The sequence below is a fragment of the Leptodactylus fuscus genome, chromosome 6, assembly GCF_031893055.1.
Source record: "Leptodactylus fuscus isolate aLepFus1 chromosome 6, aLepFus1.hap2, whole genome shotgun sequence".
NCBI lineage: Eukaryota > Metazoa > Chordata > Amphibia > Anura > Leptodactylidae > Leptodactylus > Leptodactylus fuscus.
The window spans coordinates 87,640,679-87,659,791 of record NC_134270.1 but is presented as its reverse complement, the minus strand read 5'-3'; the positions used below and the strand labels follow the sequence as shown (position 1 = coordinate 87,659,791).

Here is a 19,113-nt window from a genome sequence, read left to right as displayed (position 1 = left end):
ACAGTAGTTGAGATACTCAATTTATAATAATCTGTGTGGATTTTTTAATGTGCTTGTAATATTTGTTATTTTTGTTAACAAATATTTGTTTTGTGTTTTTGTTTCTTTTTTTGTTTTTTTTCTCCACAGCATTGCAAAGATTTATACCCTACGTGTGTAGGTTTGACTATCCTCTATGCTTTTATGCATTACCAGTCTGGCTTCTATGTACTTTTTCTGTTTACTATCCTTGCTTGTATGATTGTACCCATTCTGGTGTACTGCATACAAGCCACATATAATGTCTAAGGATTACAAGCAGTCATCTGAGACCCTACTCCATGGAGAGTTTGGAGTCTACCCATCCAAAGGTATTCGCTATGCACTTAGTCTGACACCTACAGGCCTCCACATCCAAAGGTTGGTCCCTAAACCTGAGGATGATCAGCGTACAGTACTACCCATTCTTGATATGGTGGGGTGTCACACCATGCGCAATCGAGGCTCCAGTGATATTTTTTCCTATTTTTCAATCTATTCCTATCCACTGAAGAAGAAGAAAGTTGCAATGAGTTCAACGCGTACACGCCAAAGGTTGGTCCGCACATTTAGGGTGGATGAAGCTTCAGATTATAAACAGAACCAAGTTATTGCTGAAAAGTGGGCAACTGCGATAAAGTGTCTTATTCAAGGAGTGCCAATCTCAAGTAACACAGGTAATTACATAATATATTTAGTTATATTAAGCTGTTGTTTTTTTCCTTAGTTGAAAAGCTGTTAAACACTTATTTAGCATTTGATGTCCTGGTTAATTTTTTTAAATTTTTTTTTTTTTTAAAGGGAGTTTACCATCTCCTCTAAATCATATTAAACTGCCACTGCTTTCTTCAGGGAGCCTTCACACGATGTAAGGGAGCCTTCACACGATGTAACGCTGCGCTCATTCTGATCGTAAAAACACGTTCAGAATGAGCGCGTAAAAAGCAGCTCCCATTGACTTGAATGGGAGCCGGCATACATGCACTCACCATTGAAATCAATGGGAGGCTTTTTTCCCTATGCTTTCAATGGGATACACGCGTAATACATTGAAAGCATAGGGAAAAAAAGCCTCTCATTGATTTCAATGGGGAGTGCACGTATGCCGGGTTCCATTCAAGTCAATGGGAACTGCTTTTTACACGCTCATTCTGAACGTGTTTTTACGATCAGAATGAGCGCAGTGTTACAATCGTGTGAAGGCTCCCTTAGTGTGCACATTACAGCGATAAACAGCATCTCTAATATGCTTGTCGTATTTGTAGATTTGGAGAAAAACAAGCTCAAAATCTTATGCAAATGAGGCCGTTGGTGCATTGGAGCCAGACCTTCAGCCTGGGGAATATTGCTCAAGTAGGATGCATGATGTCATAGTCCGCCACCAGTTCCTCATTTGTATAAATAGCTTTTCTTAAAATCTACAAAACTGACATATCACAAAGGTATGTTTTATCACTGTAATTTGTTCCGTAACATCGTTGTGGAAGCTGAATATGGTTCCTGGAGCTTGGGGGGGGGGAAAGGAAAGATGTAACATTCTAGATCACTATTCGAGGCCACGTGTGGTCACAGTCCTCAGTGTGTATACCCTGCCCTGCAAGGCATAAAAGTGTCAGACTGATTCTTAAAGTGGTAGCACCATTTGAATTTGGGCTATATGATAACAGGTGCCACCTGAAGACCTGTAGTCACTGTTTTGGGTTTAAAAGTTCAATTGAACCAATTGCTGGGGATTAAAGGGGTTGTCCCATATCAAGGATCCTATCTATACTGGTAGCTTATGTAAATTGAACACTTTTCCTAAATATATTGCTTTAATAATAATTTTATTTATATAGCGCCGTACAATTTGTAGGGTTCAAATACAGACAAAAAGATACATTACAAAGAAAGTCGTTTCACACAATGGGACTGAGGGCCCTGCTCGCAAGAGCTTACAATCTATGAGGTAGAGGGGGTGACACAAGAGGTAGCAGGGGCGGCATTGCTTATGCAGAGGTCAGACACTTTTGTAATAGAGGTGACTGTCATTACATAAACGTAAGACTTTATGAGCCGTCAACAGTCGTGTCCTTTAACATGTGGATGGAGCTTGGACCTATAAAGTTAGCATGAGATGACATCATATCATGTGGGGAAATGTGGGAGCGGGGACAGAGGAGGGTTAAGGGTTTACGTTAGAAATTGTGATAGGCTTGTCTGAAAAGATGTGTCTTTAGTTTGCGTTTGAAACTGTAGAAATTGGGAGTTAATCTGATTGTCCGTGCTAGAGCATTCCAGAGGAGTGGTGCAGCTCGGGAGAAGTCTTGTATACGAGCGTGGGAGGTTCTGATAATAGAGGATGTAAGTGTTAGGTCATTGAGTGAACGGAGAACACTGGTTGGGCGGTAGACAGAGATGAGGGAGGAAATGTATGGAGGTGTGGCATTATTGAGAGCCTTGTGGATGAGAGTGATATGAGAGTTATATTTTATTCTATAATGAATAGGCAGCCAATGTAACGACTGGCACAGACCAGAGGCATCGCTGTAGCGTCTAGCCCAGACCTGGGCAATGTGCGGCCCTCGGGCCACATCTGGCCCTCTGACTGCTTCTATCCGGCCCGCATAGCTAGCTGAAGTTTTTTCAAGGACATGTGGTGATGTCATCACAGCCTATCACCAGGATAGGCTATGACTCGTTAGTGGGCAGAGCCACACGGGACTGTGCTTGCTGCTGGCAATGGAGGCTGCTGGATGATAAAGAAAGAAGAGACGGCATGTGTGAGCAAGAGGGAGGAACTAGGGGCAGATGTAGGGGGGGGGCAGTTAAACTGAATGCACATGGAGAGGGGACATTAAACTGGGGCAGCTGGAGGAGGATATTAAACCATGGGGGGTAGCTGGAGGGGGACATGTCTGCCTCTAGTTGCCACCAGTTTAATGTCCCCCTCCAGCTGCCCCAGTTTAATGTCCCCTCTAGTTTCTGCTAGCTTATACTGGGGCACCAGGAGAGGGACTTAATACTGTGGGACATTTGGAGGGAAACATTATAATTTGGGGGTGTATAATGTTAGGGTGACTGTAGGAGGATTTTACTTTGTGGGTGACATGGAAAAATGATTGAGAATGTGTGGAGTCAGCTGAGAAGTGGGTGGAGCTAAATTTGCCACTGTGCGCATGGCCCTCTAGAACCATTACAATTTCTCATGTGGCCCCATGGGAAAATTAATTGCCCACCCCTGGTCTAGCCTGATAGATGAGCCTCGCCGCTGCATTTGTTTGCCTGCTATGCAAACTTATTCCTCCCATTGTTTAAACAGCGTTACCATAACCAGGGACCTGTGAGATAGGGCAAGTGACGCCACTCACTGCTCTTGCTGGCAGGACAATCAGTTCAGCTAATTGCAGTTTGCTGATGAAGTCCTGTCTCTATCTCTCTATGTAAACACACATGCAACATTGAGTCCATTCTCTACAAGTATGTTCATATTATCTGATCTACATAAGTATTGTGATACCTCAGTGTCCCGTTCAGCAAGGATGGGGGAAGGGGATTACAGGAAGTGAGAAAAAGCAACAGGCAAACTGCAGAAACAGTGAGATGGGGAAACCCCTTTAATAGTTATACGTTTTGGATCTAAAAGTCATAACACATAACTTTTATTAATAATAGAAATTACATCTCTTGGTAAATTGATGTTGTATGTAATGTAAATTTAAAAATGTGTATGGGATTTCAGTATTAACTTGCTGGTATTTGGTAGGGAACATCAAAATAAAGTCAGTAACTCACATGAAGGTGTATAAATGAACACCTTGAGTGAGTTCTGACTCTGCTGTCAAAAGAACGACCAAGACCAGCACATATTTCTTAAACCAGGATGATGCCCGGTCAGTCATGATAACGAGGAGTCCAATTGTTGCAATAGCTATTCCTTATTTGGCTAACACAAGCCTATATTGGCTCATAGAAATGTTCTGACCCTAGTTAGGTGATGGAGGACTTAGAAAGCAGTACAGTACCAGCAAAGTGATTGAGAATCTTGCTAATTTAATGCACATATTGCAAAAAAAAAAATGCTGCAGAAAAGCCGTGATTTCAAAAACTGCAGAAAATAACACCATGAAATAGAGAGGCATTTACGCAGCAGGAGTCTTTTCACTACATTCTGTACTTGTCCTTAACTGGTCAATTGGTTCTTCAGAGAGTAACATACACTCACCGGCCACTTTATTAGGTTACACCTGTCCAACTGCTCGTTAACACTTAATTTCTTATCAGACAATCACATGGCGGCAACTCAGTGCATTTAGGCATGTAGACATGGTCAAGACAATCTCCTGCAGTTCAAACCGAGCATCAGTATGGGGAAGAAAGGTGATTTGAGTGCCTTTGAATGTGGCATGGTTGTTGGTGCCAGAAGGGCTGGTCTGAGTATTTCAGAAACCGCTGATCTACTGGGATTTTCACGCACAACCATCTCTAGGGTTTACAGAGAATGGTCCGAAAAAGAAAAAACATCCAGTGAGCGGCAGATCTGTGGGCGGAAATGCATTGTTGATGCCAGAGGTCAGAGGAGAATGGCCAGACTGGTTCGAGCTGATAGAAAGGCAACAGTGACTCAAATAGCCACCCGTTACAACCAAGGTAGCCAGAAGAGCATCTCTGAACGCACAGTACGTCGAACTTTGAGGCAGATGGGCTACAGCAGCAGAAGACCACACCGGGTGCCACTCCTTTCAGCTAAGAACAGGAAACTGAGGCTACAATTTGCACAAGCTCATCGAAATTGGACAATTGAAGATTGGAAAAACATTGCCTGGTCTGATGAGTCTCGATTTCTGCTGCGACATTCGGATGGTAGGGTCAGAATTTGGCGTCAACAACATGAAAGCATGGATCCATCCTGCCTTGTATCAACGGTTCAGGCTGGTGGTGGTGGTGTCATGGTGTGGGGAATATTTTCTTGGCACTCTTTGGACCCCTTGGTACCAATTGAGCATCGTTGCAACGCCAAAGCCTACCTGAGTATTGTTGCTGACCATGTCCATCCCTTTATGACCACAATGTACCCAACATCTGATGGTTACTTTCAGCAGGATAATGCGCCATGTCATAAAGCTGGAATCATCTCAGACTGGTTTCTTGAACATGACAATGAGTTCACTGTACTCCAATGGCCTCCACAGTCACCAGATCTCAATCCAATAGAGCATCTTTGGGATGTGGTGGAACGGGAGATTCGCATCATGGATGTGCAGCCGACAAATCTGCGGCAACTGTGTGATGCCATCATGTCAATATGGACCAAAATCTCTGAGGAATGCTTCCAGCACCTTGTTGAATCTATGCCACGAAGAATTGAGGCAGTTCTGAAGGCAAAAGGGGGTCCAACCCGTTACTAGCATGGTGTACCTAATAAAGTGGCCGGTGAGTGTAGTACTGTTGTTAAAAGACATATGTCCATCAAGTTCAACTAGAGGATGGGAAATGGCATGACGTGAAGGAAATAAATATTGTATGTATTTCCATAAGCATCAATGCTGTAAAAAGGAATCTAAGGGTGCATGCACACTACGTAACGCCGGGCGTGTATGAGAGCCGTACACGCCGGCGTTACAGCAGGGCTGCCGAACACTTCCCATTCACTTCAATGGGAGCGCTCGTAAACGCCGCTGTTACGCGCGCTCCCATTGAAGTGAATGGGAAGTGTTCGTCAGTCTGCTGTAATGCCGGCGTGTACGGCTCTCATACACGCCTGGCGTTACTCAGTGTGCATGCACCCTAATACTGTTTTTGAAGTTGTCAGCTGTGACTGCTGTGAATAGCTCCTGGGGTAGCCTAATCCACAAATTCAGTCCTTACATTGAAGGAGCCTTGTCATATCTAGATATTAAACGCCACTGGCCTCAGTAGTCACATGGGTCACACAGCATCCGAAGACACCCCAGAGTATCATAGTGTTCTGTCCAAACAAAACTGCAGGTACAACCTCCCAAATATTGTAATAATCAAACCAAAATAACTGTCTTTAGCCAAATCATGTTGGTGATCCTGGTTGATGTTCTGTGTTTGGTTATTTTTGAATTAATCGCTTCGCCCTAAGGGCTAGTTCAACACAGGGTTCTGTGTGAACACATTCAGTTGCGGCCTCTGCTCCGGATTAGGCCCAAATGAATGGGCCTAGTCCGGAGGGTGCTGTCGCGAAGCGGATGCCGCAGCTGATTCAGCCACGAAATCTACCTGAAAAAAGGGCAGCTTGCTGCTTTTTCCCGCGAGCAGAAACAAACCGCTTGCAGAAAAAAAGAACGCTAGCAATCTACATAGACTTCTATTGTGAGGGGGTGGATTTTGAGGTGAATTCCGCCTCAAAATCCACCCCCTCTTGCCCTGTGTGAACGAGCCCTAATGCTTCTAGAAATGTATAGAATACTAATTTATTTTAGTCTTGCATTTTTCTCAACCCTTTTATGAACTGGACATGTCGTGGGTTTTTTTTTTCAACCATACTGACTAGGTTTATATATTGTGACTTGTCTCTAAAGGGTTACTTTAAGAACTGTTGGAGATGGCTGTCCAAGCCTGAACAAAGTTTTATAGCCATCCAAAAAAAAAAAATAAGTCTAACTTAGGAGGCCTATCCAACAGGCCGTATCCTCCTCAGAAAAAGGACATTTCTTTTGATACTGCCAAGGGTCTGAGCTTTGAGCTTCTTTCCATTTTGCTCCCCCCAACCCATCCAGATTCATGATAACCTCTCTAAAATCAAGAGAAAAGGATCTTGCCATGCTGAAAGATGTGAAAGATCTTTTGAATGCAAGTGTTTTCTCCAGTTCTCTCAGTAGACAAAGATCAGGGGTTTTATTTCTACATATTTTTAATCCCCCAAACCCAGTGGTTGCTGGAACGATAAAATAAACTAAAACCCCTTCATAGATTCCTCATATATTGAAAATTCTAAATGGGGTCCATAAAGTCTACAGTAAATCTCCTCTTTCCTTATAACACCACCAGGCGTTGCCCTCTAAGGGGACAGGAAGATGGAAAGCCCCTAGCCCACCTCCCCTCTCCAGTGTTCTTCCTGTCCCTCACAGAGGCAGGTTCAGAGAGGAGTTCACCTACCTGAAGGTTGGCCAGGTGTGGATCAAGGGCTGTTCTCTTTCCTTCCATCTTGTGCCCTGGGCTAGTACCCCTCAGGATGGGTCTGGGGGCTGTCTTCATCCTCAGCGATTCGGAGGGACTTCTGGTCTTCAGGCCTTTGTGGATTACGCCTCCCTGAGGTTCTCAACTGCTGCTGGCATCTCCCTGCTCCATCCTATCTGCAGAGTGAGGCGCAGAGGATGTGGTGCACTATGGATGGGGCTGTGCACCAGTGTTGCCTTCGGCTGCCCATGTTATTTTAGGAGAAGGACGCGTGCTATAGACCCAGCGCTGCTCTGTGCTCTGCAGCCGATAATCCATCTCTTCTGAGCAGGCATGGGAGCAGCATCAGAGACCCGGTCAGCATCAGAGGTGGATTGTCGGCTACAGAGCAGTGCTCTGTTTATAGCACGCCTCAGCAGTCAGAAAAGAAGGCTGGGCCTGCAGGAGGAAGACTGGAAGGAAGATAGAGAAGTATGACAATTTTGGGAGGTGGGCTGAGTTATTCAGGAAGACCTAGTTGAGGATGGGATAGCTAGAGAGACAGGGAGCAGGTGTATGGGAGGGAGACGGGAGGGGGGCTGAGTTGAGAGGGAGCTACTGTGGCAGTTATATAGCAGGAAGCTGAACCAAGAAAACAAATGCGGAAGATACCAGGAGCTCCCAGAGACACCCAGAAATCACTCAAAACAATGTAAAAGGTATTTGGGTGCATGTATTAACCCATTAATAGCACTAACAGACCTTTTTTTTAAAAAAAAAAAAACCAAAAAAACCCCACAAAAAATTTTTTTTTTTCCGGAAAACTCCTATAATGACTTTGGACATACTATTACATCCTGGGCGCTTGGCACTTCACGCACCAGGGTGTAATACTACGCCTAAGGCTGGCCACCCGCTCACTAGCTGAGTGGGCGGTATCAGAAGTGGGTGTTAGCTGTTACTGACCGCTAATACCCTGCTCCAAAAGCTCTGGTTGGAGCTGAGCTTCCGATCGGAGGAGTTAACCCCTTGGGTGCCGCAGTCAAGGGCTTAACCGCGGCATCCAAGCTGTTCCACCGTATTGCCGCTGTAAAATACTCTGTACTGCGGTGAATTCTTACTTACGTGTTGACCCATAAGATAACATTATTGGTGGACTCAGTTTGTTATAAAAACGTAGAAAGTTACTAAAGTCTTCATGGAAAATAGATACAGGAAAAACCTTACAGAATAAACAGTAATATCAGTCGATGTTTTATTACCGTATATACTCGAGTATAAGCAGTATACACAGTTTTTGTGCTGAAAAAGTCCGCCTCGGCTTAAATTCGAGTAATTATGGTAAAATCATAATTACAGACCCGGCATACATACATAGAGCAGCCTGCAAAAGAAATGACGATTTTTGCAATGTATTGCAGTGCATTAGCATTGTAATGCATTGCATTAGTGATCAGACCCCTGGGGTTGAAGACCCCTAGAGTGTCTAATAAATGCAAAAAAAAAAAAAAATTAAGTAAAAAAGAAAAAAAAAAAGCACCCCCCCCCCCCTTTCCGTAGAACACATATAAAACTAAAACTGTGAAACACATACACGTTAGGTATGCCTGTGTCCGAAGACACTCGCTCTACAAATCTATAAAAATATTTTTCCTGTACAGTAAATCCTGTAGCTGGAAAAAAAAAGTTTTCTAACTGCCCCTTCCCTGAGACTTTTTTTTTTTTCCCCCCACTTGGAATTCAGTCTATCTGCTTAATAGGAGCACCGCAGATGCCCTATATTCAGCCAGGCTGAATTGCAAATGGGGCGAAATCCAGTCCTCAAGCTCAGGGAAAGGGCAGACAGAGAACCAAAACACCCCCTCCCCTTTCCCAGCACCCAGCAACTACTGCACCCAAAAACTCCGACCATTTAAATTTTTGAATTTTTCCAGTAGCTGCTGCCCCTTCGGCTTATACTCGAGTCAATAAGTTTTCCCAGTTTTTTTGTGGTAAAATTAGGGGCCTCGGCTTATATTCGGGTCGGCTTATACTAAAGTATATACAGTAGCTTACGTCATGGAAGAAGCTCATATATGGATTTCTTTAAGCTGGTTCTCTTGCAGTTCCATCTTGGCTGATGGTTGTTCACCTGTGAGATGGCCTCTCTGGGACAATACCAACATCTGGTCAAGGTGTCAGAGAAAGGCAAAACAGACTTACGCTGGGTTCACACTAGCGCCCGGACTCCATTTTCAGGTTTCCGTCTTCTGCATGCAAAACTTTTTTTTTTTTTTAAAACCGGACACAGAGTATTGCATGTCCGACTCTGTGTCCGGTTTAAAATAAATGGTTTCATGCGGAGAGCATAAAACGCTCACCGGCTCTCATGACCGGACCCAGTCTGACAGTCTGCATGCAGAAGACAGAAACCTGAAAATGGAGTCCGGGTGCTAGTGTGAACCCAGGGTAACCCGTTCATTTGAATGGGTTTGAAAGAGTCCTGCAGTTGTTCGTCTCCTGCTCTGTTTTGTGCAGGAAACAAAAAACCTGTAGGAACGGAGACCGGGCGCAGATGTGAACGAACCCTTAGACGTGTGTCTGTCATTCATTTATATTCATGAGAGTGGGTGTTCTCCAGCATCCTGGAACTCTTTTATAACTTTATTTGGACTAAAATAATATACGCAAGCCACACCCGTGTACCGTAAGATAGTGTCAGCAATGACCAGAATTTATTTTGTTTTTGTTTTGTTTTTTAATCCAGCAAGAAAGAGTTAATAAAATGAATTCAGTAAGTTGTAGGCACACAAAAATGGTGTCATTACGAAATGCATCTCACCCCGCAAAGAACAAGCCCTCCCCCCAATAATAGGAGCTATTGGGGATATAGAAGGGAATTTGTTGATCCCAATGGTTTAAGATAAGATAATCCTTTAATAGTCCCACACTGGGGAAATTTCAGGGGTGGACTCCTCAAAATGGGGTCTTTCCTTTGAGGAATTCACTTTTCTGCTACCTTACAGGCTCAGCAAACATGACATTGCATCCAGATTCCAGACATCTGAATCTGCACTCCAAAAGCCACATTGCGCTCCTTCCCTTCTGTGCCCTGCTATGTGCCCAAACTGCAGTTTATGCCACATGTATGACACGGTGTACCCAAGATAACGTACTTAATGTCATATGTAGGTATAAACTGCTGTTTGGGCACAGAAGGGAATCAAGAATTAAACTAGCTATATTGGCACGTCCGAATAGATATTTGGCATTGCCAAAGCTAGTAAAGTTGGGGGGTTGGGGGGAGAGTGGTGGGTATGGGGGGTGGCGAGTGATTTGGGGTATAACAGTTCGTGGGGTCTCATCTTCCTCTTAGTTGGTGACAGCTGGACACGTATTGGTCAGCGATCTCCACAGTGGACTCCTCCTCTCCCAGTAGGATGTAGAGTTTCCTCTTCTCGTCTGCAGATTTGAAGTCTGGGATGTGGGCTGAGAGTCTTTGGAAGTAGATGGCGCTCACAGCTGAGTATTTGGTGCAGTGTAACCAAAAATGGGCCTCGTCTTCTAGGGCTCCCAGGTCACAGTGCTGGCACAGTCTGTTCTCCCGTGGCTTGTATGTCTGCCTGTGTTGCCCCGTCTCCATCTCCAGGTTGTGGACGCTCAGTCTGTACCGGCTCAGGGTCTGTTTGTGTTTGGGGTGGGGTATTCTCTCCAGGTAGGTGGCCATGGTGTAGTCCCTTTGTAATGACTGGTGCACAGTGAGTTTCTTGGAGTTATTTATTGTGCTTCTCCATTCCTCTATGTACCGCTCTCTGTCTCTCTCAATGACTCCTTTTATTTGAGCCTTATTCAGGGCATGTTGGGAGTTTTGGCTGGGCAGATGGCTGATGCTTGGTTGGGGGGATTGGGTTTGCTCAGGGCTCTTGAGAGTCCCCTCTGGTACGCCCATTGCTCAGGGCTCAGCCAGGCTTGGTGGTGGTAAGAGCCAGGGCTGCTGCCCTGTATGTGTGTCCAGAATGATAGCGCCCTCTTCTGCATGGTGAGCCATAGGGGGAGTCTGCCTAGCTCTGCCCGGCATCCCATGTTGGAGGTGCTGCGATGGACATGGAGGAGGTACTTGCAGAACTCCAGGTGGAAGGTCTCTGTTGGGTTGGAATCCCACTTTGACTGGTCTGGGTAGGTGGCTGGGCCCCAAACCTCACTACCATAGAGGAGGATTGGAGCGATGACTGCATCAAATATCTTCAGCCAGACCCTCACCGGTGGTTCGAGGTGGTACAGCTGTCTTCTGATGGCGTAGAAGGTTCTGCAGGCTTTTCCTTTCAGGGTTTCTATTGCTGCTTTGAAGCTTCCTGATTGGCTGAGCTCCAGCCCCAGGTAGGTGTAGCTGTTGGTTTTCTCCAATGTGGAGCCGTTCAGTGTGAATTGTGGGGTGGGGGCTTTGTTGAGGCCCTTCTTCTGTAATGCCATGATTTTGGTCTTCTTCTGGTTAATGGGTAGGGCCCATGTGGTGCTGAATTTTTCCAGCACTGACAGGCTTGCTTGGAGGTCTTTCTCGGTGGGGGACAGAAGTAGGAGGTCGTCGGCGTATAGCAGGATCTTCACCTTACGGTCGTTCAGGGTGAGGCCTGGTGTTGCCTCCAGGACTGTAGCCAGTTTATTGATGTAGATGTTGAAGAGTGTTGGGCTCAGGCTACAGCCTTGTCTGACCCCTCGGGCCTGTTGGAAGTATACTGTCCTTTTCCAGTTCACCCTCACACTGCACTGGTTTCCGGTGTAGGAGCTCTTGATGACGTCATACATTCTTCCTCCTATTCCACTCTCTAGGAGTTTCAGAAGCAGACCTGGGTGCCATACTGAGTCAAACGCCTTCTTAGGGTGCATTCACACTGAGTAAACGCTAGCTTATTTTGTAGAGTAAAATTACACTTGTAAATTTTGCTATCCCATTGACTTCAATGATATTTTTTTACAAGTGTAAAAATACGCCTGTAAAAAATACGCCTGTAAAAATACGCCTGTAAAATGTCATTGAAGTCAATGGGATAGCAAAATTTACAAGTGTAATTTTACTCTACAAAATAAGCTAGCGTTTACTCAGTGTGAATGCACCCTTAAAGTGTACGAAGCAGGTGAATATCTTCCCTCTTCTGGTGTTGTGGACGTGGGTCTTGATGAGGTTATGCAGGGTGTAGATATGGTCTGTGGTGCGGTGGTTTGGCATGAACCCTGCTTGGCTCTTGCTGAGGACCCTGTGTTGTGTGAGGAAGGTGAGGATTCTGTTATTGATGATGCTGTTGAATAGTTTCCCCAGCGTGCTGCTGACGCAGATCCCTCTGTAGTTGTTGGGGTCGTATTGGTCCCCATTCTTGTAGATGGCTGTGGGGGGGGAGGGGGTTATGAGGCCTTTGTTCCAGTCTTGGGGGAAGTGTCCTGTGTTGAGGATGAGGGTGAATAGTGCCGTATGTATGTCTGGAGAGCTGTATTTGATCATCTCTGGTTGGATGCCATCAGGGCCTCTGGCCTTTTTGCCTTTCAGCAGGGCAATTCTATCCTGTATATCTTTTATTGTGATTGGTGAGTCCAGAGGGTCCTGGAAGTCCTTGATGACTTTCTCTATATCCCTCAGTTTGGTGATTATCTGTTGCTGTTCTGGGGTTAGGTCTTGTTCAGGGATGTTTTTGTAGAGGTCTCTGAAGTAGGTTGAGCTAGATGTTGCCATTTTGGATGTGGAGGGAGTTTTTCTTGGGCTTTGTGTCCATATGATGCCAGGTCTCCCCAAATGAGCTGTCCTGGAAGGAGTCCTCGAGTTGCTCCATTTTGTGGGAGAGGTACCTCTGTTTCTTCTCTCTGAGGGTGCCTTTGTATTGCTTGCGTAGATTTCGTAGGCTTCCCTCGCGTCCTTGTTTTTGGGGTCTCTGTGTTTCTGGTTGAAGGCTGCCCTTAGAGAAAGACGTAGAGCCTTGCAGTCACTGTCAAACCATGTGAGACTGTTTGTTAGTAGGTCTCTTGGGCTTTGTTTGTCTCAGGCCTGCTAGTTCTGCTGTGGTGTACAGGATGTTATTGAAGTCCTTCACTGCTCGGGTCATACCTTTTTGATCTGGCTGGTAGGAGCTCATATAGAAGTTTGTGAGCAGTTCCTTGATTTCGGGTCTGTTAGCCATGTTGGTGTATTCGGTGGCCCAGTGACTGCCCCATTTAAAGGATGATGGCAGGTTGTAGAGACCAATCTGGTGGGGCTGTTGTGTGAGTGGCTTGTCAGTGGATTTCATGTACAGCAGGATCTGGTTGTGGTCCGACAGGTGTGTCTTTTATGGGTGACTATGACAGCATCTGTCTGCTGGGTCTGCGTCTGTGATGGCATAGTCCACTACGCTGTTGCCCACGTGGGAGTTTAGTGTGAAGCGCCCTTGAGAGTCCCCTCTGGTACGCCCATTCATGATTTACAGTTCCAGACTCCGGCACAGGGGTTCAGCAGCTGTCTCCTGCTCTTGTTGACGACTATGTAATGGCTATTTCTTCTTGTCTGTGCAGACTCCAGGTGGTGGACCTCGCCTACCGGGATGTGCAGGTTTCCATCAGAGAACAGGAAGTCTTTCTCTGTGCTGGTCCTGGCGTTTAGGTCGCCGCAGATCAGCACTCTGCCTTGGGACTGGAATTGGGCAGCTTCCCTTTGTAGGACCTCATAGATGTCTGGGTTGTGGTAGGGGGACTCTGATGGGGGGATGTATGTTGCACAGAGCTATATGTCATGTTGGCCGTTGAGAATGGAGTTGCTCATTTTTATCCACATGTGGTTGTCTCTGCGTTTAATGGCTTTCACGTGTTCTTTAAGCGCTTCCTTGAACCATATAACCTTGAACCATATTTGTAAAGATGGCGCCACACTGAGTGGTTGCCTCGATACAGAGCTCCAAGCTGAGAGCAACCTTTATCTTCCTTTTTCACTCTTTTTTTGTCTGCATCTTCAAGAATCCTCTAACCAAGCAAACTAGCACTATGAATTAGCAACTATAAATCGAATGGAAGACCCTGTGGAGTATTTTTTCCCCTTTTGTTTCTATTGTTAAGCATGGACAAGATTCAAGACCTGAATCAGCTGGAGTTTTCCTGCTTGCACATGTGCCTGTTACCATCCCCCCAGGAGCTGAGGACAGCATGGACACCATGCGGCATGAAGGAAAAACATGGAAGTGTGGACTTCTTCTTTCAAGGAGATGATTTTTGACGTCTATTGCTGATGTGTGAAGATGCCTACAGCTGACTGGGTAAAAAATATGCAAATCTATTCTCCTGGATGGCATTAGGAGAACAGAGTGCACTCTGTACACCACCCTATAGAGGGCAGCATCCTTAACATCATGAACGACTCAGTTATAAAGTCTTTTAATCATGATGTGGATTTAATTGCCAAATCAGTATTTCTGTCCCAAAAGGAACAGATTCCCAGCTATGGACAGTGCTGTTTCGGCCTATTGGGCCATCCTCAGCATAGCGTAGGGATACTGATTTGGCAGAGTGAGAGACTATAGACCAGGGTCAGGGGACACTCGTCCACATTAGGGAGAGCGTGTTCTCCTAATTCCATCCAGGAGAATAGATTTGCATATTTTTTACCCATAATCCCTAGCGGAGCAGGAATGACTTGTAAGTCTCTGTACTGCCTATGTAGGCACATGCTCTCCCTACAGCTGAATGGTATTTCTTGCTTTCACTGTGGACACGTGGGACTCTTACAGCCTGAGAGCGTACCATCACCCACCTACCCCATGAGTTTATGGAAGCTTGGAAAGAGAGCAGCACCATGTATACCTGGATGGCTTCAGACTTCTTTGGGCAGTAGAACACAGTGGTAAGAAGAAAGGAGGAGGGCTTGTGATGAAGGACATTTGGGGCATTTTTTGTGGTTAATGGACAATAGTGCTGATGCAAGATACCGAACTATCAGCTGCGAGCATGAGATCTCACTACCAAAGGAACTACCACATGTTATCATGATAGCTGCCTATGTTCCCCACCTTTGCAAAAAAAAAAAAAAAAAAAACATTTCTGCCTGTTATATCTACATACTGTGACCCCCCTCCTCGTGTCCTCCAACCACGGTCGGGCTGTATTATTAACATCACTCTGCACAGAGAACTAAATGATCCTGCAGTGTGTCTTTTTCTTTCTTTTTTAGTTGCTATGATTCCTAGTATTTCTCTATCTGCCATGAGCTTGTATGTGTTTCTTGTTATATACTACTGTACCATCCATGAAACTGTATCACTGAAATTTCCCCATTGTGCAACTATTAAAGGGGCTCTATCAGCAAAATCATGCTGATAGAGCCCCACGTATGCGTGAATAGCCTTCATCCACGCCTCCTCTTCCTGCGATGTCCTCTGGTCCCGTCTTCCCCCTGGCACTTGCAAACTGACATTGGACGCGGATGAAGATGGGGTTTTATTTTAAAAGGCGGGGGGGGTAGTTTAATATAACATTTATGGTGCCTGAATAGATTTTTTTAAAGGCTATTCACGCATACGTGGGGCTCCATCAGCATGATTTTGATGATAGAGCCCCTTTAAAGGATTATCTTATCTTACCCTTCTCCCTTTCTTTTAATATACACACACACACACACACACACCTCCCCATTTCCTCTCCCTCTTAGTTTTGTTTAATCTTTTTTTGTATTTTGTAAAATGTTGGTTGTGCTATACAGTCCTGAGAGGCCATAGTTGTTTAGATCTCCCATTGGGATATTGTTGTTTTTCCAGTATCTGTTTTGTTGTAAAAATTTTATTTAAAATTTAATACAAATTACAGTTTTAAAAAAGAAAATGAAGTAATTTATGGGGGTTTCTATTATATAGGCCTTTATAATTCCTTTCGTAACTGAAGTGGTCCCAAAAAAAAAAAAAAAATTAGTTTGAGGAATTTTCTTGTAAATCTGTAAAATCACTGTTACACTTGTATGCCTTCTAACGTTCCAAATAAATTAAAAGAATCTGGCAGCATAGTGGCTCAGTGGTTAGCACTGTAGCCTTGCAGCGCTGGATTCCGGGCTTCACATCCTGCCAAGGACAATATCTGCAAGGAGTTTGCATGTTCTCCCTGTGTTTGCGTATGTTTCCTCCCACACTGCAAAGAGTTGCTGTTAAGGGAAATTTAAATAAATTATAATTAATAATAAATTATAAATTTATAATTCAATTATAAATAATATAAATAAATTCAAATAATCAAAACATGATGCTGATATATAGTAGATATATGGTAGATAATATTTATTAATATATTTGGGTGGTATGACTGTCTAAAAGCAGAGAATTAAACATTTTGAAAATCGCAATTTTGTTTTTAAATTTTATACTATTTACCACTAACATGAAGTACAAGGTATCACGAAAAAAACAATCTCAAAATCACTTGTATAAGTTAGTGTCAAAGTTCTTGACATTTAATTTGACACACGCCTCGTTTTGAAAATCGAGGCCTGGTCCTTAACTCACTTTTGAGCTGTGTCCTTGAGGGATTAAAGGGGTATTCCAACGTCGCATACTCACCAGTCTTCGTTGCTGTGAATTCTTCTTTCTTCCGGCTTTGTTACATCATTGGTGGGCGGGGTTACATATGCAGAGGCATCTGTGCCGGCGTCTACACTCCCCGGCATCCGCCTCTCTATTACAGCGGATGCCAGGTCTGCGTGCACGCTCATAGATAGTGAGACCAGTGTAGCCTTCACAGTGCAACTACAGACCTGGCATCCGCTGTAATAGAGAGGCGGATGCCGGGGAGTGTAGACGCCGGCACAGATGCCTGCAACATCGCTATGTGCCTGCCCTGCATGAAGCCAGCAGCGGCAGGAGCTCCTGTTATTCCGCTCCTCCGCCCCCCCCCCCCCCCTCTCTGGAATAGCAGCATGTTGCAGGCATCTGTGCCGGCGTCTACACTCCCCGGCATCCGCCTCTCTATTACAGCGGATGCCAGGTCTGTAGTTGCACACGCAACCGCCCCGGCATCCGCTGTAATAGAGAGGCGGATGCCGGGGAGTGTAGATGCCGGCACAGTCTGTATTGGCGGTCCCCCCCCCCCCCCCAAGGGTAAACTACGCCCCCCCCCCCCACCCTCCAGGCTCGCTCCCGTGCACTTAGCCCCTCCTCCCTTCCTCCTGAGAGCAGCAGATACATCACTTGACTTATGACCAGATAAGTTAAGGGATGTGTCAAAAAAAAAATGAAGTATTATAGTGGACAAACAAAGCAGTTTTGCTGAAGCAATGTATTTAGGAAAAGTCTTACATCCACATTATCAAGCAGTATAGATAGGTTCCTTGTGATGGGACAACCCCTTTAATCCCAGGATGTTTTACAGGTGCAATGTAATGTAATGCTCTCCCTTATTAACTTTAAAGTGTACATCTCTGCTTTAAGGTGCTTCTGTGATATGTGGTTAACAGAGCACAGCTGGGTTAAGAGGCCATATTTAGATTAAGACTGTCCCTTAAAAAATTGGTGGCACCCTGAAACTTAAATGTAGTCCTAAAAGCCCTAGTTTCTCATCCCTTCAAAAACATGGACTCACTAGACCTAGAGCTCTTAACATAGAAAATAGTATTCCTGGTCGAGATAACATCTGCCAGAAGAATAGGAGAGATTCATTACTTGTCGATAAGAGAACCTTATCTAAAAAAAACCTTGCCGGCAGGATAATAATTAATTAAATTAGATTTGTCCTTTATTCCTGCGAAAGATGCCAGCTTGTGCCTGTCTCCATCTTACATTCCTTTCTAGGGCGCTGCACAGAGCTCATCCCTCTCCTTTGCAGAAACCTGTTTTTGATAACACCACGCAACAATGATTTTGCTACTGAGAGAAAACATGTGATTCATACTAAAATGAGCACCCCAATTCCAAATATGAACTTGGAATTTGCCTCGCACGTCTAAATTTTAAGTTATACAAGCAAAGCTTATTCAGTTATAATATTAATGCATTATATATTGGAAATATTCCAATGGACATACCCAGACCTGTCCGGCACAAAAACTTCTTCACACGTTTGTCATTGACACACCAAGTTAGCTGCATACTATGCAATGAAAAGCAATGTCTGTTTCTGTACTGATGTAAATGGTTTTATGATTGAGTTAGATGGTGCACATCTTCCTGATAAATGGAGGCTAAATGGAAATGATCAAATACTCAAACATAAATGGAAATTTGTGCTGACCTATCAGTAGTAGATGGATATTGGGTAGCAAATTCTGATCTTATTTTCATTAGCATTGTGCTACACGTAGTGAAAATGCAGAATTATGCGCAACGTTTCGGCTGTAAAAGCCTTTATCGAGCTCTGCAAGTGAACAAAACCTACAATGAATAAGGGATACAATACTTGTATCAGACATGTTAAAATATGCACACGTGGTAACATTACAAGTGTGGAATAGGTGAGAGCATATATAGTATTATTATACAATGTCACATGTAAAAAAAAAAATATATATATATATATGGAACAGATCATGACATCTCATATAGACTTAAATAAGACATCTGTAGTAGAGCTGATAGAGGAACGCCAGCCATGGAATGGACCGTCCAGGTAATACACCAAGTGTTTTATCATTGTTCAAATCTTAGTATGAGTCGGGTTAAGGAAAAAGGGTTATAGAGTATAGAGTGACCTATGTCAAACTAAAAATAGAGTACTGACCGTCAGTTCAGTCTTACTGCTGTAGAAATGCAATGAGGACAAGAGGCCGGTTAGGTAGACCTCTAGTAAAAAGAAAGTAGACATGTGTAAGATTATATGTGCTGTGATGAGCTTGGTCATGAGAAAGGTGGTATGGGCTGTACCTTAGTTAGACTCAGGATGAATATGAATCGGCAATGTCTTCCCGAGGGGCCCACGTGACCTGTGGGGTCTGTGGGAATATCAAATTAGTACATGGGGAAGTAGTGTGTGGGTATCCCATCAAAAGATTAGGATTTTACCTTGTACAAGGGGTATTGCTGCTCACAT

At 44.4% G+C, this 19,113-nt stretch overlaps 1 protein-coding gene across 2 annotated transcripts in view; it reads left to right on the top strand.

Moving 5' to 3' along the window:
- The window catches only part of SPHK2 (sphingosine kinase 2), a 58,253-nt gene that overhangs the window by 13,771 nt on the left and 25,369 nt on the right, over positions 1-19,113 (top strand). For both annotated transcript variants that reach the window (XM_075276787.1, XM_075276789.1), the window contains one exon: positions 130-695. In XM_075276787.1, the coding sequence (XP_075132888.1) occupies positions 281-695 (415 nt within the window). In that variant the 5' untranslated portion in view covers positions 130-280. The remainder of the gene's footprint in view (positions 1-129; positions 696-19,113) is intronic.